The sequence below is a fragment of the Aulostomus chinensis genome, chromosome 1, assembly GCF_037954235.1.
Source record: "Aulostomus chinensis isolate RoL2024-O1b breed Wild chromosome 1, RoL_Achi_v1.0, whole genome shotgun sequence".
Classification (NCBI taxonomy): Eukaryota; Metazoa; Chordata; class Actinopteri; order Syngnathiformes; family Aulostomidae; genus Aulostomus; species Aulostomus chinensis.
The window spans coordinates 65,975,554-65,998,164 of record NC_141320.1 but is presented as its reverse complement, the minus strand read 5'-3'; the positions used below and the strand labels follow the sequence as shown (position 1 = coordinate 65,998,164).

The following is a 22,611-nucleotide window of genomic DNA, read 5'->3' as shown; positions in this document are numbered from 1 at the left end:
AAACACAATAACTTTAGCTAATAACATGACAAGGGTCCCTCTGCTCTTGCAACAGTGTTTTTATTCAGGAAATCCGAGTTTAAAGATAGAGGGCAGGTTTAAAAAATAGGAGAATTATCCTTTAAATAGGCATTAATCTGTTTTCAAGTTGAGAAAAAAAAAAGTCCAATTGCCCCTGAATTTCTCCATTTATTAGATAAAAAGCTCAGAATTTGAAATAAAGAAGCCTTTCTGTCCTTTATTTCAGAGGGAGCTTTGGTGCTCATATGAGCAGTGTTGTCCGTGATCTTCCTCCCGGGGAGACGGAATGCTGAAAAGAACGAAACGGAACGAAAAAAGTTCAGAGCGCCGTGGGAAGGAAGGGCATTAGTGGAAGATGAGAATCCCTCTCCGCCGGTTTCATTAGTGACTCCAAACATTTGTCAGCCGGGAGAATATCCCACATAGATATTGAAACCATTTATTCAGCGAGATCATACAGGAGTCTGGCAGCGTTCGTCACGCTGGAAGAAAAGCAGATGGACTCATACAGACGATGATATCCAGGGAGGTGAAAAGAAAGGCATCAATTAAAGCGTGAGGATGTTTGAATTTCTGACTTTTGACCTTCAGCGTGTTAAAGATGAAAATCCTCACCGGTCACAGGGAGCTGCAGTTCCAGCTACAATCTATTCGTACGAAACTGCCAGCAACTGCTTCTCTGTGTGGAACCAGTTGGACTTCAGGAGTATTTGAGGGAATTATTGGTGTTGCTGTTGATACTTCATGCCTTGAGCTTTTAACTCAAATAACAACTAATAAGAAACACTAAACATGGAAAAATATCAAATTTAAAAGAAAAGATCTCGCTCTACCAGTCATCCAGCGTTAGTCATGGCTCAACTCGGCCTTTTAATTGGAGTTTTCAGCAAATAGGAACTGGTGAAGAACCCTCCAGACCAGTAGGTGGCAGTACACAGCCGTCTGCCTGCCCACCCAGCCGACCAGTCAGCTCGGTTTAGTTGATCTCGTCCTGCGTGCATGACGGCCCCTGTTTTCCTTCTCCTGAGATCTAGTTTTCTGTAGTCTAGTTTAGTTTACATAAACATCATCTCACACTTGAACTTCGTCTCCTCACTCGCCGGCTGAGCTCGCACACTCGTCTCTCTCCCTCTCCCTCCAACCCCCCCTCTTTTTAAGAGCGTTGCCTCCCACCAACACACCAGCGGAGTGAAGCACAGATGGCCTCACAGTGTCTTGTTGAATCATGAACATTCACAGTGTGACGACCCACAATGACGGCGGGTCAAACATCCTCTCGCCCTGCGATCAAGCAGATCTAAATGAACAGATAAACAGCTCGTGCTCTGCAGGGCTCCAGCCTCTATTTACTGCTCAGAAGTGATGCTGAGGTCCGTCGCCGTGTCAACCGGACAGTTTTTATCCTTGACGAGGGAGAACAGGCTTCGCTTGGCTGGCTCCTTGCAAGCTCGCAGATATCTGCAATTAAATGATCTCATCTATTTTCCCTGCACACTTTCCAAAACACAGTCATTTCAGATTCTTTTAAAAAACAGAGGCCGTTAAATAAAAACTTTATCAGACTCGTTTTGGAGCTCGTTGAGCGAAGCAGGTGCAGGATGTAGTTAAATCACTTTTTACTTTGTAGCATTAAAATCTGCATCAGGTCATCATTAGCGTCTAGAGAGCCACGCCGCCTCATTTCCTCTGATCGATGACCTCACCAGACGCCACACCAGCTAAATAGCAGCAGCGCTCCATGCTTTGCCTTCACGTCCATGTTGTATTGAAGCAGAGTCCCAGCTGCTCGGGTTTGTAGGGTGTAAAGCAGGGCCGCACGCAGTGGTGACAGTTTCCGTGCGTTGCCGCCACCTTTGGAGAGCTCTACCTCATGTTTGCATCGCGAGTAAATCCTGTTTCATCGTCTAAGAAGAGGAAAGCACAGATATTTGTCCTTGACCTGACAGATATTTAGCATCCAACCCGCAGGTGGCGGAAGATGTAGGTCACGAGAACAGAAAACTGCCGCGGATTCACAGCAGTCTGTCCTTTAGCCTACTGACCTTCTTCCTCCCTCTCACACCGACACCTTCTCATTACACTTCCCTCCTCAATTACATAAGACCCACGCCGGCGGGGAGTGACGGCGCAGCCTTGATCTGCGACCGAAGGTGTCACATGGCCGACGTTCCACCATGTGTTCTCACTCCTGGAGAATCTTGAACGTCGGTGTTTTGCCGGCGCGGCAGAGAAAAGGAAGACGGACAGTAGCAGGGAAACGTATAAATGGCAGCAGCTTCTGGATGTGACAGCTGAATGATTGCTTTAATTGGAAATTCCGATGACTAAATATACCCATAACACCTTTGTGAAGGGGAGGAGGTGGAGGGAGGCGCTGAGCGATGGCCTGCTGCTCTGGATATGAAACAGAGATGCTCTGCCTGCTGCGCTGGCGTCTTCCACGGGGAGATGATGCTAATGACGAGTCGTGTGGCCTGTGGCTTCTCATTATGGGCTCTGCCTGGGACGCCATCTTACACAAACACACATATTTGCACATGACCACGTCCCAGGTTCCCATCATAGCTGCGCTCTCACTTTCGGCGCATAATAAACACACTTGACACAGGAAATGTAAGTCGGCTAACAATGAATTTCATTTATTTAAACATGAAGCACTCAAACGTTCACGTGTGAGCTGAATGAAGCAGCTCTCGAGCTGCAGTTTCCATGGTGCGTCAGTATTTTCCTGCTCAGAATGTGGACCAGAGCAACAGAGCATGTGACTCAGGAGGACAAGAACAAGGTTTTCCCTTTCCACCAAAACATCTGGAAGCAGGAAGCCGCTTGGTTCGGTCGAACGAGTAACGTCTCCTCGCAGTTTTGGCATTATATTTATTAAAGTAAATTAAACTGTTGTTCATCGGTTATTAGCTCAAACAATCAACGATTGCATCAACACACGCTGCCATCTAGTGTTTTGGCTGTGTAATCGCAGCACCACCCAAGCACTAAACAAAGGGAATTCAAATTAAAACTGCAAACGATGCTTCCTATTGAATACATTTGCTTATTCTTCATATTCTGTTATTAGCTGTCCTCTATCCTTCATTCACATGATATATGCAGAGTGCATAATGTGACATAATGACAAGCAGTCGAGCTCCGTCTGTCTCTGCAGGGTTTTTTACCTTCAAAACAGATAAAAGAAAGACGCTCAGTGTTTTTGATACATAAATCAGGCTTCCATTATCCAGAGGTGGTATTCAACACTTTTAAGGTCTCTTTCAAGTTTTTTCCAGCTGTGAAGTCAGAAAATCTGACAGATGTCAGCTGATGAAGGTTAATCAGAGGCGTCAGTCAGGAAAAGACTGTCAGCTCAGCTTCTGCCGCACCTGCGAGACGGAGAGCTAACTCACTCCAGAGCAGCGCCGTAATGACTTTTCCCGCCCGGCGGGGTCACGCTCCCATTAGTTGTTGTCCTGAGATTGATGATGAAGTTGGGAAATTACTGTCCGACATGTTGTAATGGGAGCCCGTGTGGACGCGAGGCCTCTGGGGCTGAATTTACAGCTGGGTTTGGGGTCTGGGGACTCATTGCCTTTACCATGACAACAACCCCAGCTCATTTGAACACATTCAAGTCAGGCACCAGCAGTTGCTTTAATAGCACAAGGGACACTTACATGAAATCGGGGATAATAGGACTTCAAGAAGCAGCAGACTGTTGATAAATGGAAACAAAGACAGAAGCCGGAGACTTAAAGATCCTGGACCCTCAGGATATCAAACTCACGGCCAACCACTTAAAAAGAAATACCAAAAATTGAGATGTGAGATTGCCGGCGCTTTGAAGTCTGCAGCTGCTAAACAAGAGTTGGAAATCATCAAGATAATATTTCATCTCAACGCCATCAGGAAGATCAGGAAACCGCCGCAGCACGGCGATCAAACGAATCTGTTTTCTGACCATATGCAGCCAGTTCCAGCTGCAGGTACACAGGAGGGACGCAAACAAACAACCTCATCAAGATCACAAATGTTGGCCGTTTAAAGCAACAGATTGTGAGGATATAATTGAAGACGTTTCATCTGATTCTGTTCATGAGTTTTCAAGATTCGATTGAGCTCAGTTGATGTTTAGAAGCAGGTGAAAACTAACAAAGCCGCGGAGGCAAGCATTGGCCCTCCGAATCCTTAAAACCCACCAGTGAGTTCAGACGTATTTTTAATTTTATTTTTAAAATTGCCACAATGACCCTGAGTCAGTAAAAATACAAGACTTCTGGGGATTTTCAACCCTCCGACAGTCCTTGAAGCATTCATGTGATGTATCCTTCCTTTTACAGAAAAAAATGAAACATTTTTCAGAGAGATTTGCCATTAGGTTGACTCGAATGTTGATTAAAAAAAAGATGATTTATGTCCATTCACCCTTTTCCAATAGATAAAATAAATAGGGTAAGATAATTTGCATTAATTCCCATGGCAAGTGTTGAGGTCTTTTTGCCAAAAATTTGGTAAAAATTCCCAGAATCCATCCACCAAACCAGCCATGTTTCCACTGCTGGCTGGACCTGGACGCTCTCTAGTCTGTCGTAATCTGGGGGCCTGAAAGATGATCTTCCAAAAATGGAGGATCAAACAAAACAAAACACAATGTTAAAAAAAACAAGTCTGTAGCATCTCAGTTTTCCTGTATCATCATCATCGTCATCAACATCCTCAACATTATCGCCGCTACACTGATGTCACCATGGTAACCATATAACGGCCTTTCACTGCAGATGCTTTGAACGCTCAGATTTGTTTTGACGTGCCTCCACGGCGTGTATTTATAGGGTTAGATGAGTGAATTATTCATGCTGTGCTCACTGTAAAGAATCGCTTGTTTAGGATGAAGGAAACATCCCGGTGCTTACATAAAACGGAGAGATCCCGAGTGTGTGTGTGTGTGTGTGTGTGTGTGTGTGTGTGTGTGTCCAATGGCGCTGCTGCTTGGTTCATCATACATGATTGCTAATAAGGTTTGTATAAACAATAGGCTACATCTCTGCTAGTGACCTACATAAATAAAACATACCGGATTACGCAATAGGCATGATATTATGTAAACGAAGCATTCCCAACAGGAGCAGAATACATGTCGATATCCCCAAAAAGTCCTCCTCCACAAGGGGATGGATGCGGTGTGGTGGAAGGTGTGTGGACACCTGATGATAATCTCATTCTGAAGCGATAATCTGTGCTCGTCCAGGAGGATTTTAGACCTTTGCCGCAGCGACTGGCTCCCTTTCAGCCGGCGAGTTTGGTAAATAATGTTTTTATGACTTAAGAGAGAAGATGGGTCATGTTTTTTTGTTTTGTCTGACCAGTGAAGTCACCCCCTGCTGGTCATTAGAGAGATATCAGGTGCTGACAGTGGAGTTTCTAGTTGGAAATTTCAGCTGGAGCCTCTGACGTTCCTGATAACACAGCTTAAAATGGCTGCCAGGCACATCAATAACCTATTATACACCATTTGGGTTATTTCAGATTATTTTTTTACTGGAGAGTTTATAGTGAGGAAATGACAGGAGGGGGGATGACACGCAGACTGGGACCCTGGGCCAGAATCGATCCCTGGTTCTCTGTGCAGCCCTGGCCTATGAGGTTGGCCTATGCATTCACTGATGTGCCACTGGGGCACCCCAATAATGTACCATTTGTGGTACTTTTGCCTTCATTGTGTCATATCATATCAGTCAAATGTTCATCATCCCTCTGCAGACATGGTGCTGCCCTGTTTGCATTCAAGCCGCATTCAGAGATGCTTTTATTTTGAAGTCCTGTAGGATTTCTTTGTTTTGGTGCTTTGCCTCTTTGAGTGTACTTCAGCCACTTCTGTGACCACCGGTGGATTTTTGGAAGAGAAACAATGAACATTAAAAATGCAGTGATTTGCTTGGGGTTGCTGGCAGCTGGCGTCGCACCAGCGATTGTCTCCCTGCTGACTAGCGACTAACTTGTGACCTTTTGTAAATCCTCTCATCAGCAGCACCTGTGTGGTGATGGTGGCTCCTATTCAGCATCTTGATTTTCTGCATCCGTGCAGTGGAACATCAGCGAGTGTCAGCCTCAACTTTAGATTCCCCACAAAAATGTGAATGCATAAATCTTAATGATGCTGACACGGGGCTCTCGTGTGGCGCAGCAGCGAGCGCTCCAGACTAGATTATGTTTTCTGCACGAGGTGACATGAAAATGTCAAGAGAAAACAGTGTTGGTCGTGTCATGGAGGCATAAATCAAGCCTTCCTGCCACCTGTTGCACTCTAATTCTTCTTTATGCAAAATGTAATAAAGCTGAGGTCTTCAAGGTCACAGGACTTTACTTCTGACATGAACTGAGAAGTTTTACGCTGGTTGAGTTGGAGCAATTAAATGCTGCGGTTTTGGTTCGGCAAGAGCTTTGGAAGAACCAGCTGGAGGATTTGAGGTGTCACAGTTGAGGTGAATTAATGTGACAGCACATATCTGGACGCTGCAGCTACGACCGACTGGAGAAAAAAGAAATCCAGGACAGCAGTTCAGGAGTGTGTGTGTGTGTGTGTGTGTGTGTGTGTGTGTGTGTGTGTGTGTGTGTGTGTGTGTGTGTGTGTGTGTGTGTGTGTGTGTTACAAATGTTCCCAGTGGACCGACAGCTGGCTCAGAGCGACGACTAATGAACTGACAGACTCTGAATCCCCGGTGTAATGGAAGTCACGGATGGACCGTGAGTCTGGCCTTTCAGCTCCCCGTTTTCTTATTTTTCAGATATGAAAAATAACAGACTCAAGATTACACCTGGTGTTGATACAGAGGCCGGACTATTGCCAGGCTGCTGACGTTGTGTTTGGAAACTAGAAGAAGAATCAGTCGAGCCAAAGATGGTGGACACATACAGAACCAGTCCCATAACCTCCAGGGCGGAGGGTGTTTGGCTCCAGTCCCAAATTCAAATGACTGTTGGCAGCAAGTTCAGTCTAAAGTAAGAAACATAAATCGGTCCCTCTTTTATTAATGTGAACACTTTGAGGGGCTGTCTTTTGCAAATGTGGCACCAATATAAATATATAAAAGATTTGAGGTCAGAGGTCATTGTGGCGCACACACACGTCGCAGAGGCAAACAGCCACAGCACTTATCAGCAACGGTTTTGTCAGATTGCTCAGTTTTTAACCTACAAACCATTTATGCAGCAAGTTGAGTCACCGATTGCTGGATGAATGACTTAAGGTACAAAAATAATCCATGAAACTTGATTTAGAGAACAGAGTCCATACAAATGTGTTGCATTCAAGGTGCTTGACAAGCATTGGACAAAACACAGGATATTGAAATAAGAAAAATAGATTTATAGACTTGGAGACGAAAGCACACTCACCAACAAAAGAGGATGAATCTAAAAAATACACCACATTTGGTGTGGGGAGGCCACCGTTGCTGTCTTAAATCAGTCTTTTGCTCATCTTGACGTTCCAATAGAACCCGTGAATAACGTTCCTGTTCTCCATCGTGAATGTTCTCTGTCGAGGATTGAAGCTCAAAACCCTTTAATGATTTTCTTTACACTGTTAATTAGAGCTGTCACGCAATATAAACATCTAGAATCAATGCTGGCTGCTGGACGCATTAATACACCCGTTAATTAAATACTCTGCACGATAAATACTGACTGTATTTTCCTAAATAATCAATGTGAGGTACTTAGTGATGTTCTGCTCTGCTCCTATTAAACATTTTCTTGTGGATTCTCATTGGAGAAACGAACTCTGCTCGTCTGTGTATCTCTTTAATCATTCCACGCTCTCCGCAGCAGCTCAGTGGAAATGAAATCTCTTTCCAGCAGGAGCAGGATGCTGGGAGATCATCTCAAATTGAATCTAGTCGGAGTCAAATAGTGACCCTGCTATTCTTAACTAAATCAAAAAAAAACAAACAGCCTTGCACCTGATGAAACGTTGCCTTTAGACGCGAGAGGAAGTTATTCTTGATTTTAACGCTCAAAACGTGACCGAGCGCTTTTAGATGGCGCCTGCAGAAATGTAACCTTTTGTTTTTTTCGCCGTTGTTCTCCACGTGCAGTGCGGTGACATTTGCTACCAACCGCCGGCCTGTTTTTGTCCTCTTATGTCATGAATGTTTCTCTGTCTTCCCTCTCAGATTCGGAGGTGGTGTACAGGAACCGAGACGGCCACGTCATCAAGTTTAATTTTGCCTTGAACGAGACAGAAGTGGTTCTGAGCAACAGTACATTTGTGAGTGCTCCTTCCTGTTTGAGTCCTGGTCGTCACCAGTAGCACACTGGCTTGTGTGTTTTACCCCAGAATGAGAGGCACGCAGGCAGAAACATACAAATCCTAATTAAAGGCATAAAACATGTGACAGACGTGAATAAAAAGGCAGGGCCTAACCTATGAAAGACGAGGGCAGCCACGCTTTGGAGTGACATCATTAGAAGCTGAGTTTCCTTTCCTCGGAATGATTGAATACCATTTCCTCATCACAACAGGTTATCTCGTTGCGTTATCGCGACCTTAAACTGAGAACGTGACACGTAACCGCCGCCAACAAGCTCAGGTGTCCCTGTCTTGCAATAATCAACTTGAGATAACGATTTAAAAAAAGAAAATATGAACGCAGCCTTTTGGGCTGTTCAGGAGTTTCATACAGATTATTAGCATGCAGGGCCGTTTTTAGAGGAGAAGTACACAGGTTGTGATGGATTTTCTGTCCTGCAAAGCTAGAAAATAACCCTGACCACATTTTCATGATGACACTTCGAAGGCATAATTTGCAGTGCTATGAAGGTCGGGGGCGTGGCTTGGAGGTAGAGTGGCCGTCTAGCAACCGAGGGGTCGCTGGTTCGATCCTCACTTCCCCCAGTGACCGTGTCCAAGTGTCCTTGAGCACACACTGAACCCCGAGTTTTTTCCTGATGGCCCTGAGCCAGACTGGTGACCCGTTCAGGGTGAATGCCGCGGATAAGCGGGATAGAAAGTGGATGGATGGGTGGGTGGATGAACTGCCTCACCTGAATGCCGGCCCGTCCTCAACACAACTCTGTATTTCTTTGTATTTTCTTGTATTCTCTCTTTGGATCTCTGGAGGTTACAGGACACGTCAGCTGACTCATCAGCATTTTACCTGCAGAATCAGATTGTGGTAATAAGCAGCTGTGGGAGGGGAAGCTCCTCACCTGAACTCACCTCTCTGCAGCGTCTCCTCCCATGAGTTTCCCTGCTGAATCCTTTAGATTATCTTGTTCCTGAAAAGTTAAAGATGCAGCTCTTCTCCCAGGAAAATGAAATGATGGCAGTATTGTGATAGATGTTTCAGTCTAATCCTCCCAGGAATGCCAGTTTTCATCCAAAGCCAGCCAGATTTAGCCGTTTCAAATTGCATCATTATTATTCTGTTGCAGCTTCGGCTGTGGAAAATCTACAAATTCTCTTTTCCTTTTTGGACAAACACGATTCTTCGGAGGGGTTTATAAAAACACGACACGCTTTGGTCCGTTTGCCATTTAGCAGGAGTTTTATAAACTCCTTCCACACTGGCAGTTTTAATGGTTGCATAAGGGGATTTGATGAGGATTTTCGTCCCTGTGCTAAGCTCGTCAAACTCTGCATACAGATTCTGAAAAAAGGAGGTGACCTCAAGAGAGTGTCAGGGGTTTGAACCCCTCAAATTTACAAACGCTTGCTTTAGCCATTCAAGGCTGAGAGTCATTAATGTCTCCTGGTGGGCTTGAACGAAGAGTGAAGCAGCTCACCTTGACAGGCAAAAGCAGATTAGAGTGGCAGGTCGTTTGGAATTAGGGACCTAGAACATGAATACACAAATACTCTGATGCAGTAATCAATACTTTCAAGCTTCACGAGCGACATTTCATTATTCAAAATAGTCGCTCAGTCTCTGCATGACAGAAATGAGTCTGGATGTTTTTGAAATATCGTCTCTAAAATACCTGTCCAGCACAAATGTCAAAACCTGACGTGGCTCCCCGGTGGTTTGATGGCCTTTAGTTGCTAAATTACTTTTCGCCAGCAGCATTTTTTTCATTATTGTCATGGGAGCAAGTTGAATTTGCCTCAAAAGTAGCCATCAGAACACGAAATCCCATTTCCCTTTCATCTGCTGTCAGGATTGACTTCAGCTAGATTCTTTGGCAGCAGCTGTCACGTGTCCATGCAACACTCGCGGTCCGGTTAGCTTTGGGCAAAGTTGAGCCTGGTTGGGGGTCGAGGTTTGAGGACGACTGTGACGATTTACTCCGACCTGCTTGAACAGCACATTTGGTCTGAATGTTCCCTCAGAAGTATAATTTTGGTCTTGCGGAGACTGGAGGGAGCCCTTGCGAAGAACAAATTCACAGATATGTTGTGCTTTCGGCTCAGTGCCTTCACGTGTGGTCCTACTGGATGCAGCTGGACTGGAGTGAGCTGGGTCAGACGGACGCGCGGCCCAGTTTAGCCTCCCTGAATCAATGCCACTGTTCAAGGCCAATTACCTACTTACACTCGGCCCAAAAGTGATTTACCGTCCAGGTGGTTCAGGTCTGGTCTGACAGGACAGAAATCCGTTCAGTTCTCTGGTGGGTCTCATCTTTATCAAACACACCGGTGTCTCCAGGAAATGTGCTGTTGCCCTGTTGTCCTCCAATCACCTGCAACCAAAAGTTCTTTGAGGTCGAGTGTCAGGTTTGACATGGAGGCGAGACGAATTGACTTAATGTTTTTTTAATGCAAATGGAGCAAAAAATAAAACGACAAAACATTTGAGAAAGAAATGGTGACACAGCAGGATGGACTGAAGGAACCAGAGAACCGATGTAAGAGACAGACTCAACTCATGAGGCGATGAGATGCAGGTGATGAGGGCGAATGAACCAACGACGCACAGGTGATTCACTTCAAAAAGGCCAGAAAAAAACAGACAGGAAGTAAAACCAATAAAAGGGAAATGATTTTCAAAATAACAGTTGATCCAGACAAGAAACTGAGAATACAAGAGTCCTAAACTAAACATCAACAGATCAGATGGGCCTGTGATGCTGACAGAATTTACTAGATGAATCGTGAACCACTGCTTTGTTGCTCACAGAAAAGTTACATTTGTGTAAGTTTATAGAGAATTTTTTCCTCGTGTTTGCACAGCTGAGTCAATCCATCGAATATTTAGAAATGTGCCTCGAGGCGCTCCCAGAAAATGAGATGTCACTTGTGCTTGATGATCATTTTTAGCTGTTTTCAATGCCATCTGGCTCTTTGTGAGAAATATAACCCACAAACATCTGAATAATTTATAAAAATGTGAATGAAAAAATTAAAATGCATTTGTAAAAAAAAAAAGAAAAAAGAAGAAGTTTAAACTGGCTTAGTTAACGATTCTATTCCTGTTAGGTGGCTTTCAAGGTGGCAAAGTATTCGCTGTCTGCAGATCTGAAGTATGCACTCTTCGCCTACGATGTCAAGCAGGTGAGTCGATCAGAAGTGCGCGACAAATTAACCCCAAACACGTCACGTACGGAGGAAAACTCAAAAGAGACGCTGGCGTGTTGATTAGCATCCGTCTTGCAGCCACACATCACCCTCGACATTACCAGCCATTCTTTTCCCTTTTGTTTACTTCCCAGCAAGCTGTCATTTGCTGAAGTGATGTAATGCCCTGGAGTGCACACGCTCACACACACGCTCTCACACACACACACACACACACACGCACGCACACACACACTCACACTGACGCTGTATCTGCAGGTTTGATTGTTTGCATCCCGCTCCTATTCATATTTATGCTGGTTTGTTCTCTGGAGAGTACTTCTAAAATACAGGAAGATGGAATTGACTTGAACTGAGAAACTTGGGCTGATTCAAACATTCTTCATTATTCTGACCAACGTTTCCTTCTCCTCCTCCCAGTCGAGGTTCTTGCATTGATTTGTTGCTTGATTGTACCTGGACCCCATACCTGTCCACGTTTGGGACCATTAAGCCAAACCCTTTTGACCCTCCGTCTCTTCTCTGCAAATTAATTGATTGCGCTCTATTTATATGTGTTACCACAGCAACGTGAAGGCCCCTTGAGGTGGAAGCAACACCCCTGGGTGGGATTTTTAGCTGCTCTCAATTGAATTCCTTTCAGTTACCGCGACACCATGCGTGAAGGGAATCAGCTGTGCATGTAAACACTGTTGGAGCTGCGAGTTAGGAAAACAAGAGGCTGAAAACTTCAAATTCCAGTGAAGTGTTCTATAAATATCCAGGAAGACAAGCCGGTCTTTGGTGTGTGAAGCTGTAACACATGGTTCAATATTCAATCATGCACCGAGCTTTGATGGAGAGGTGCGACAACATGATGGGCACAGTTTCATTTTCCAGCCCACGCGGAAGCCTCGGCGTCATCTTCCGTCTGTGAGGAGGTTTAGGAGATATTTACCCCAAAGTCTTCATTGGCTTGTCCATGACAACACTCACTCAACCTTCAGTGGTTTCATTCTGGGCAGTGAAGAAGCCCACTGGACTTTGGTGCCAAATTCAAACAAATTCCCTGAAGGCCTTTCGGAGACATTACGTCACCAGAACGGGACGCACCACCTGAAAACATAAAAATGTAAATACAATTTTTTTAAAAATCCGCCCTCACGAACTGAAGACATCTACCGAGCGAGTAATTGACAAACAAATGGAACAAATAGGACTTTGTGATTTTCCGTCCTCTCGTTGCAGATGTACCGATATTCCTACACGGCCTCCTACATTGTTTACAACATCTACACACGGTAAGAGTGTGTTCAGCACCTGATGCACGTACCTTCGCCAACAGATGGCGGCTGTTAACATTTATGTGTGTGTCTCAGGGAAGTCTGGGAGTTGAACCCTCCGGAGGTTCAGAATGCAGTTCTCCAGCACGCAGCGTGGGGAAGACAAGGGCAACAGCTGGTAGGCTGAGAGGCTTTATGTGATCTATTCTCTTTTATACATTCACGCCACATCTGGAGGGATTTGAGCCAACAACTCTATTGTGACTCTGTTTGCTTTGACCTGAATCCACCTCTGACCATTAGAACTTCCAATCATGAAACGCTCACCAGGAGGTCTCAGGACACGGGTGAACATCCAGAGTGTGTCTGGCTGTTTGCATTTAAACGTACAAATATTAAAACGCTAATGGAAAAACAGTGTAAACACAAATATTTGTTTCATGGGGAGAAAACCCTGGAGATAAACTCCAAAGCAGACATGCAAAAGCAGAACTTTTAGATTAAAAGAGAAAAGCCGCAGCAGCGCTAGTGAAATAAATGATTTTTCTACTGGATTAATCGCTGGTTCTCCGCCTCTCTGGTCAGATCTACATCTTTGAGAACAACATCTACTACCAGTCAGATGTGAGGAGTAACTCCCTGAGAATCACCTCCTCTGGGATGGAGGGCGTCATCTTCAACGGGCTCGCCGACTGGCTCTATGAAGGTACAACCGCTCAAGCACGCAGCCATGGTGACGAGGTCACAGCATCGTAGATGACACTGACAGTACAAAGGAGCAGACGAAGCTTCCAGCTGTGAAAACTGAAGCCGATGTTGCGGTGCCTTTAACCTGCGTTCTCTCTAATGGCCAGCAGGGGGCGACTCCACCTATCGCTCACTTTATAACCTCACTAGACGATTTCTTAATGATCTTAATTGTTAGTTGCAGGTTAATACGGCATGATGCTCCTTTGTCTTTGTGGTTTGTTACCGTAACTCCGAGAGTATAGGTCCAGCTGCCTTTGTTGTCTAGAGCAGTGTAGGAAATAGTCCTTCAGCCTGGAAATTCGTTCGTATTCATGAATGTTTGGTTGCTTCACCTCCAAGTCGGTGGGTTTGTTGTTATTCTGTGGTTAATTGAAGGGTAGGATATTTCACATCATTAGATGAATAATAGAATAGGTCAGTAAAGACCTCATTTGTGAATTTTGACACTTGTACGATTCTTTTCCCTCTTTCAATCTGCTCTTGTTAGAAGCCAGAGGTCACTGCAAGATGAGCTGCTGGTTCGGGGTCTAGTTTTTTTGCGTCCTCGCTTCAGCTGTTCAAAATGTCTCAAAGATCCACATAAAAACACTGCAGATCTGATTCCACAAACTCAGCTGAGGGGCGATGGAAAATCAACAACAAGCCCGAGTCGGTAAAGTCTTTATGTAAACAGGTTGAGCAACGTGCTGATGGCGTCGGCAGTTTGAACAGACGGCAGCAAACACAGACCGCAGCTTTAGTTTGTAGGTTTACGAGGAGCTGAGCTGTGCTTTCTGTCCTCTATGTGCATTTACTTTCGATTGTAACCAGCAGCTGATCAGAGACAACAGAGGCAGCTGCAGCAGGAATGCCTGAACACCCGCAAAAGGAGGGCAATATCAGCAGAGGGATGACGGCTCTATGGGCATTAATTAGCATTTGAGATTGTGGGGTTTTTGGTTGTTTTTTTGTATCAGAGGAGATTCTGCGCTCTCACTTGGCTCACTGGTGGTCACCCGACGGGGAGAAACTGGCCTTCCTCACCATCAACGACTCGCTGGTGCCCAACATGGCTCTGCCCCAGTTCACTGGCAGCACCTACCCCAGAGGACTGCAGTACCCCTACCCCATGGTACGCTCTCAAACACCCCCCCCCCCCCCCCGGTCATTTCAAGAACAGAGTGTACCTCACGTGGCAGTGTGTTTGCTGAAGGACAGTCAAGGTCGTCTGTGTGTGTTCACATGGATTCATGACAAAGAGTGAAAAAGCTGAACGTGACCTCGTAGACTTCTTTTGTGTTTTAGCTCTCATCACGTACCTGGCCGTGTGAGGTCCAGATGCTTAACTGTCAGCTGTGTTTCATCACATCTTCGCCCAAAATAACCAAGCCGGAGCTTAGAATCGTGATATTTCATCAAAACGGCCGGAAATTTTTTACCAAAAGTAAACAAGCAGACTGAAAACTCAGCCGTCTAACAGCCACGGCGCTCGACCTCAGAGAGAACGTGGTAAAATGAATGAAAGCTGATTTGAGCATCACAGCTGTTCTGACTTTAACTTGACACACACACACACACACACACACACGTATATACAGTATATGTATATGTGGGGCTTGGGATGGGGCAGTTTCATTAATTCGATTTATCTGGCAGTAACCTTGGCCTAGAAGATTCTTCTCCTCACTGCAGTGAAGGGATTAGTGAAATTACATTCCAGCAGGTACATGGAACATTTTCAGTAGTGAACAAATAATAAATACTTCCCTTTAATGAGATTCTCCCTTTTCTGTAGATTAAAAAAATGTCTATAGTTTTGTTATTTTCAGAAAATAAACACTAACTGAGCCGTCCCTTCGGCCCTGGGGACGTTCTTCAAGTTTTGGGTGGAGCGATATTAATAAATCATCATGAGTTTGATTAATGAGTGAAAAAAGATGTTCTTTAGGATTTCAAAACTTGGGGATGTCTGATTCTCATAGATTGGTTGATAATCCTTGGATGGCACTCGCAGAGGCCACCATTCAAAATGTAGGCAAGCTAGTTTGTGTCCATGAAGGTGTCACTGAGAGGATCCTCCTGCACCTCTCCAGCTCTGCTACATCATGATTCTTGTCATCAGTAACTCTGTGTCACCGTCAGGCGGGCCAGACCAACCCCACTGTCAAGTTGTCAGTGGTCAACCTGTTTGGAGCGACACACACTCAGGAGCTGCAGCCTCCTGATTCATTCAGCCTCAGGTGACACACACACACACACACACACACACACTCTTTCAAACTCACACACACGCTAAGACTGAGTGTTCCTGTCCTCTGCAGGGACTTCTATGTGACCATGGTGAAGTGGATCAGTAACACTCACCTGGCTGTTCGCTGGCTCAATCGAGCCCAGAACTCCTCGCTGCTGACGGTGTGTGACGCCACCATCGGCGTCTGCCTGCTGGTGAGTGATTTCTATTCAAATACCAGTCTAGCGTAGCGGGCAGAGCTGCTCCCCAGCCAGCTCCTCCGGGTCCTTCCTGTCACATACGTTGAACTCTGCTAGTTTTCAAGACAGACCCAGTGATGAACTCGGACCTCTTACCCTCAGCCAAAGCTCCTCTCTGCTCGACTACAAGCCCTTTAAATTTGCTTGTTTTTGATAGAGTTTGGGTCCTGTGACAGACAGAGAGTTCAAAACAGTGCCAAGCACAAATATGACATTTTTTTCAATTAATTTCATTTTTTTTTGCCATCACGTCAACACGGTGTTACATGTACTTGTTTTATCTTGGTGTTCAGAGACACGAGGAGTCCTCGGAGACGTGGCTCTCCAGACAGGTGAGAACAAACGTCATATGAGCAATAACAAGCAGCCTCCATGGAAACATGCGTGACCTTTCCCCGCCGTTGTGGAAACATCACGTTCCTCTCCTCTGGTTCCGTCTGCAGAACCAGGACCCGCTGTTCTCCAGAGACCGCAGCAGGTTTTTCCTCACGCTGCCCGTGAAGCAGGGGGGTCAGGGAGACTTCCACCATGTCACCATGTTCACTAAAAAGGTGAGGTCTGCTCTCTGTCTCGCTCTCTCTCTCTCTCTCTCTCTCTCTCTCATCATTCATCCTCTCACCATCTTTACTCATTTTAATGAGGTCGATGTTTGTATGCTTCCAGTTACGAGGCGACCAGAATGAGATCCGCCACCTGACGTCAGGTGACTGGGAGGTGACGAGGATCGTAACGTACGATGAAAACAACCAGATCATGTGAGTGTGTAAATGGACTCTGACGCTGCTTCTCAGCGTCTCCGGTTTTAGCAGCGCCACTGTAAGAGAAAACACATCAGCCTCCACCACATCCATCTCTGTTGGGCGCTGCGCTGCGACTAGCGAGGGCAGATGCATAATGGACCGCTGACCTTGTCCTGCTTTCGTCCACACAGATACTTCCTGAGCACTGAGGGCTCAGCTCAGCAGAGGCATTTATACAGGTAGGACACGCTCCCGCATGCTCCGATGGCTTTTTACTGCTGATTTCACTCACCGTGTTCTCTCTCAGTGTGTCTACCCTCGGCTTGTTTCCACGGAGATGCCTCACCTGCGGACTGAAGGATGAGTGTACGTTCTTTGATGCCAGCGTCAGCCCCGATGCTCAGCAGGCCGTCCTGCACTGCAGAGGTACGAGTCCATACAGTCGTCTTCATGAAAGAAGAAGTCATGTAAAAAAATAACACTCCATAATAAAAAGTGAAAATGGAAAACGCTCGCAAAAGTCACAGAAATGCATTTGAAACTTCTCAGTCAGAGGATTTTTGCAAGAGCAGATTTAATGTTGCATCATTGCCACAAGGATGAAGAAGAGCCTGTTTTCAGCGTTTTTCTCCTTTTTCACAAACCGTCTGTGTTTTCTTGCGCAACGGAAAAATGATTCACTTTTAGACAACTAAGACCTTTCAGCTTTGAATGTATAATTTACTGTCGACAAACCAGCCAATCAGGGTGCGTCAGCAGCTTGTGTCGCCTTCATCTGAGAGAGATTGAATTCCGCCACAGGTCCTGGAGTTCCAGCTGTGCTGCTTCTGAGCTTAGATGACGTGGATTGTGAGTATTCGTCTTCTTTTATGTGTTGTGTGGTATTTGTGTGGGCAGGCAGATGTACATTTGCTCACAGCTGTAATTAACCCTCATCATCTGGTTTGTATGAAAACATCAGCAGCTGTTGAGCTAATTCATGCTTCATTTTTGATTTGGGAAAGAATTAATCGGACGATTTCACATGGACTCAAATGTGCTGATGCCGTTCTGTAAATGCAGTAGTTGGAGAGGGTAATACTGCAGGAAAACACAGTATTACTTTTTAATGGTACATGTGTCGGAGCCGCGTCTGCTGGATTAGCCCTCATGAAATAAAAATGCGGCCATGCCCTTCCCTTCCTTCGCTTTGGCTCCTGGATGAACCGCTGAATATTTGATGGAATCACAATGTGCACTTTTGTCCATAAACGTCTTGACCTCACCTTTGCTGCTCCACCTGCAGAAGGAAACACCCGGATAGGTGGAGAAAGTCTGAGGAGGGTCACAGGAGATGTCGCATTTCACTTCTGTTCACGTCAAAGATACAGGACAAGCACCTTGACTCTTTTCATATATGTTGACCGTATTGTATGCTAATATTCAAGACATTCTAGAGTTTGATTTCACACTAAAGACAAATCTCCTGTGACATGCAAGGCTGCAAACTTTATTTTTGTAGGAACTTTGATTCAGAAGTTGCAGCTCAGTTCTTCGCAAGAATGAAGTATCACAAGCCATAAATGAAAACACAATTTTAATTGAAATATTCAAGAGTCAAATACAGAAAATAATGAAGATACAGAGTAAATATTAAATCTGATATTCAAGTGTTTTCCTTTAGACATTCTTCATGTATTTAGTGAGTCGATGTTGAGGGAAGGTTTAATGTTGACAAGTGAGGAAGTTCATCTTTATTTCTGACAGGTTTCCCCACTCAAAACAACAATTTGTTAGAAAACACTTGAAGAATTGTTCAGTTTCCGGGTGAAGCTTCGTTGTTGGTGAACCTTCCAGCATCAACCACATGGGGCAGCAGTGAGCCCAATCTGGGTTTAAAGGAAATGGTCAAATCTTTTCCTGTGCTCTTTTCTTGGACCTCTGTGTTTCAGCCTATTTCATCCTGGAGAGCAACCTCCCCCTGTGGTCGGCGCTGGAGACCAAACGAAGCGTCCAGACAGAAGTCCGAGTGATCCACCACGACAACTTTGGTACACACCGTTGCTGTGTGTGTGAGTGAGAGAGAGGGAGTGAGAGTGTGTGTATTGATTATTTTACATGACATTTAACACACTATTAGAGGACGTCCTGGTGAGTGTGTGTGTGTGTGTGTGTGTGTGTGTGTGTGTGCGCGCGCGCGCACGCGGTCTCCTTGGCTGTCCTCCCTCGTCCTCCTCCTGGACCATCAGCTAATGTCTCCGTCCTCACAGATCTACCTCTCCAGCTCATCTATCCTCCTGACTTCTCCGAGTCCTTCATCTACGGCCTCCTCCTCGTCATGTAAGACTTTCCTCCTCATTACATTTAACCGCGACACCTCTGCCGCTCGTGAGAAACACGTGAGAAAAACAACAGCAGATTCAAATTAAAGGGAGACTACAAAAATGCAAATGAGTGTCATTAAAGTCGCACGAGGCCTGAGATTTCCTCTGACTAGATTAAGTTTGAACTAACGACAACTGTGATGTGTTGGCAGTTTGAATGCTTACAGCTTCTCAGTCACTGGGCCGATTGCATTATTTTCTCTTGCTATTATAACAAACTTGTTAGTTATCAGAGGATCCATCTCTAACCAGAGCCATCGACAAAACTAAGTCAACAGAAAACATGAGAAGTGTGAGAAAGTATCGATTCTTCCGTTTATCGCGCTACGAGTTGATTTTTAATGTATGGTGATGTCACAGGTTCAGTATGGTGATGTCACAGGTTCAGTATGGTGATACTGCTTTCTTCTCCTCAGCGGCAGCTCTCCAGGCACCCAGGCGGCCTCAGAGGAGTTCCGCCTGGACTGGGACTTGGTGCTTGCGGGATCGGAGCAGGTCGTTGTGGCGCGGCTGGATGGCAGGGGGTCAGGGTTCAGGGGTCAAAGGTGCATGTGATTTTCTAAATGGGCTTTGAGTTCGTCACGAGTGACCGAGAGACCTGATAACCCTGCTCTTTGTCTTACAGGGTTTTACAGCAGGTCCATCAAAGACTCGGCACGGTGGACGTTGAAGACCAGATCGCTGCTCTCGAGTACGTGTCCTTACCATGTTGCATGAAAGATTCATGAAGCAGCGGCGGAGCTAATTATCATTGCAGAGGAGTTTCATGGAGCACAAACAGGCGCTGGAGGAGCTTTTTACTGATGTTCTATATTAGAACTGGATTTCAGCGTGAAGGAAAGCAGCCAGCACCATCTCTGACTGATTGTTCATTTTCCAGTTGACTCAAATTGAATATACGTTATTATAGTCAACAATCAATTTGTTCCAAACGGGATAATTCTGCCTTTTATGTAACACACATTTCATTTCTATTTTCCTGATGAGAAACGTTCTCAGTTAAATATGACAGCATCATTTAGAAATTAGGTCATTATAATTTAATTAGAATATCCATCTCTGCAGGGTGTTTTGCTTGTTTTATTGCAATAAAATCCACCAAGAATGTAAGCATGGTCCAACATCTCTGCCATTCTGATTAAAAGTGATTAAGAACTCATCAGTGAGCCACATAATTGCACCTTTTATTATTATAAACACGCTGTAGTTCATTAAGAGTCAATACTAAAGAACTGGAGCATCAAAAATGGATCCACTCTTGTTTTAAGAACATTTCCTTTAAGGCACAGTGAATTTTGTCATTATTGTAATGAAAGTAGATGTTGTAGAGAGTTTTAATACATGGAAAATCATGAAATTGTAAAAATTGCAATTCTCATGCCTGCAAAAGCGTTTGAAGATAGAAACTTTGGGAAAAGTCAGGTTCACCTGCTTTTTGAGTGCCTGAACACACACGATGAGTTTTGGCAATAATTCTCGGTGGATTTAACCTTTGACCTCTTCAAAGTTGGGTGAAACGGAGCCTCTGGTGTGCCGCAGAGCTGCGGACGAGCGTGTGAAATGGAACTGAACTCTTTGCGGTGTTTGTGAACATGGAGGTAAACGTGTCACTCCTTTCCTGTGTGTGCTGCAGGTACTTGGTGAAGCTGCCGTTCATCGATCACACTCGCGTTGGAATCTTCGGAGAGGTTCGCCCCTCACCACCTCCACTCGTTGTGCTAAGCTAACTAGCATGAGTCTCAGGTCATGGAGGACAGAAGCCTCTCTATCTTCTTGCCCTCCTTTAAAGGCAATGGATATCAACGAATAAAATGTATTTCCCGAAAAGTTAGAGAGGAGAACGAGGGACAACGCTTCTCTCAAACTTGACTCTTTATATCTGGACTTGCAGCGATGTAACGCCATCAGTCAAAGTCACATAAAAGCCAGCCAAAGTACGCTTGTCCAGGACCACGTTTTGCCTCGATGATATACACACACACACACACACACACACACACACACACACACACACACACACACACACACACAATAGCAGCTGCATGCTGTCACGGCTTGGTCTTTAATTTCCTCTCAGAGAGAACTGGCCTTTCTAATATCCTGAGCCAGTGTGTTCCTCAGTTTAGGGGCATAAAAAGGCGAGAGAACGTTACTTTTATGGGACACATAATTCAGAAGGAAAGCAGTGGAGGACCTTAGTGATCCGGCCGGGACATAAAGAGAGAAAATATCAGATGGAGGGAGGAGCTTTATAAACAAGTTTCAAAAGAACTTTTCAAATGGAGTTTGACTTCGCCGTTGAGTGAATTTGTATCTGAGGCTGCTGATCCTCCTCCAGGACTACGGGGGCTACCTCACGCTCATGCTGCTCAAGACCACCGAGAGGCTGATCAGGTGTGCAGCGGCTCAGGCGCCCATCATCGACTGGACCATGTATGGTGAGTTACTGTCGTCTCCTTTAAGGCTGAAAAATAATCATTGCGCCTGCAGCGCTGAAGCCATCACTTCCTCACCCACAACTTACTTTTATATGTCTGCTGGAGGTGCTGTGACTTTAATTACCCTCCTGCTTGGTCTCGGGAGTTTTATTATGAGACGCTTTTATTTCCACCAGTCACACTGAAGAGTTTCATGACATCAGTTTTCAATATTTGTGATTAAACTCTTTTTGCCTTGTGCACTTTTGAAGCTTCGGCGTTCTCGGAGAGATATTTCGGCTCGCCTTCGTCGGAGGAGAGCAGATACCAGGTCAGCTGCTTCCAAAGAAAACCCGTTTCCATGTTTTTAACGTTCCAGCAGTTTAAAATGTTCATATTCTTGGAACTTTGTCAGCCAGTATTCAATAATTCATTCTGTAAGTTTTTACATTTAATCGATTGGATCAACAGAGCAGTTCTGCTTTCTTGTGATAAAAGGGTTTGTTCACTTTTTTTTTTATTTCAGAGCTCTCCGTGATTACATAACAAGACATCACCTCAAGAAATCTGCCCTTTTAGGCCATGCTAACTTTTTCTCCCTTTGAAAAGTGTGTTTGAATACCTCGAAAAGCACTACATAAGTACCAAGTATTAATATCATCATCATCCTCGGGAAGAACTGGCGTGGCAGTTCTTGGCCTCTGTAGATCAGTAACTTTCCTCATATGAATGAAGTCCATGAATGTTGCATGTGATTTGATTTCAGAAACCAGGCCTTGGTTAGCTTAACTGTATTCTTCGTCATTATTTTGTGTGCATAAGTTTGTTTTGGAGTTTAATTTCTTTATATTCCTTGAGAGTTCACAGTTTTGGCGATTTTCTTTCCCGAAAACTCCTTTTTGTCAAGCTAGAGTTCAGGCAGCTTTCAAAAGTAGGACGCACAGTTGAAAATGTCGCCTTACTTGGTTCATTTCACAAACTGAACAGTTGTTTTCAGGTAATAAACAACAAAAAAAAATGAGTAAAGAACTGGAAATGTGGCCAGCGGCGGCGCAGGCGACGCTCTGGATCATGTCCCCAAACAAC

The 22,611-nt window shown here is 45.0% G+C and overlaps 1 protein-coding gene across 6 annotated transcripts in view; it reads left to right on the top strand.

Annotated features, from left to right (window-relative positions):
* Window positions 1–22,611, top strand: part of LOC147272809 (inactive dipeptidyl peptidase 10-like) — a 48,989-nt gene that overhangs the window by 21,054 nt on the left and 5,324 nt on the right. For all 6 annotated transcript variants that reach the window (XM_086201744.1, XM_086201772.1, XM_086201781.1 and 3 more), the window contains exons 4-24: window positions 8,184–8,278; window positions 11,426–11,500; window positions 12,752–12,804; window positions 12,883–12,964; window positions 13,372–13,492; window positions 14,493–14,647; window positions 15,658–15,755; window positions 15,837–15,960; window positions 16,299–16,337; window positions 16,449–16,556; window positions 16,669–16,760; window positions 16,937–16,984; window positions 17,053–17,171; window positions 17,547–17,594; window positions 18,677–18,775; window positions 18,995–19,064; window positions 19,525–19,653; window positions 19,734–19,799; window positions 20,742–20,796; window positions 21,447–21,546; window positions 21,798–21,856. In XM_086201744.1, the coding sequence (XP_086057870.1) occupies window positions 8,184–8,278; window positions 11,426–11,500; window positions 12,752–12,804; window positions 12,883–12,964; window positions 13,372–13,492; window positions 14,493–14,647; window positions 15,658–15,755; window positions 15,837–15,960; window positions 16,299–16,337; window positions 16,449–16,556; window positions 16,669–16,760; window positions 16,937–16,984; window positions 17,053–17,171; window positions 17,547–17,594; window positions 18,677–18,775; window positions 18,995–19,064; window positions 19,525–19,653; window positions 19,734–19,799; window positions 20,742–20,796; window positions 21,447–21,546; window positions 21,798–21,856 (1,835 nt within the window). The remainder of the gene's footprint in view (window positions 1–8,183; window positions 8,279–11,425; window positions 11,501–12,751; window positions 12,805–12,882; window positions 12,965–13,371; window positions 13,493–14,492; window positions 14,648–15,657; window positions 15,756–15,836; window positions 15,961–16,298; window positions 16,338–16,448; window positions 16,557–16,668; window positions 16,761–16,936; window positions 16,985–17,052; window positions 17,172–17,546; window positions 17,595–18,676; window positions 18,776–18,994; window positions 19,065–19,524; window positions 19,654–19,733; window positions 19,800–20,741; window positions 20,797–21,446; window positions 21,547–21,797; window positions 21,857–22,611) is intronic.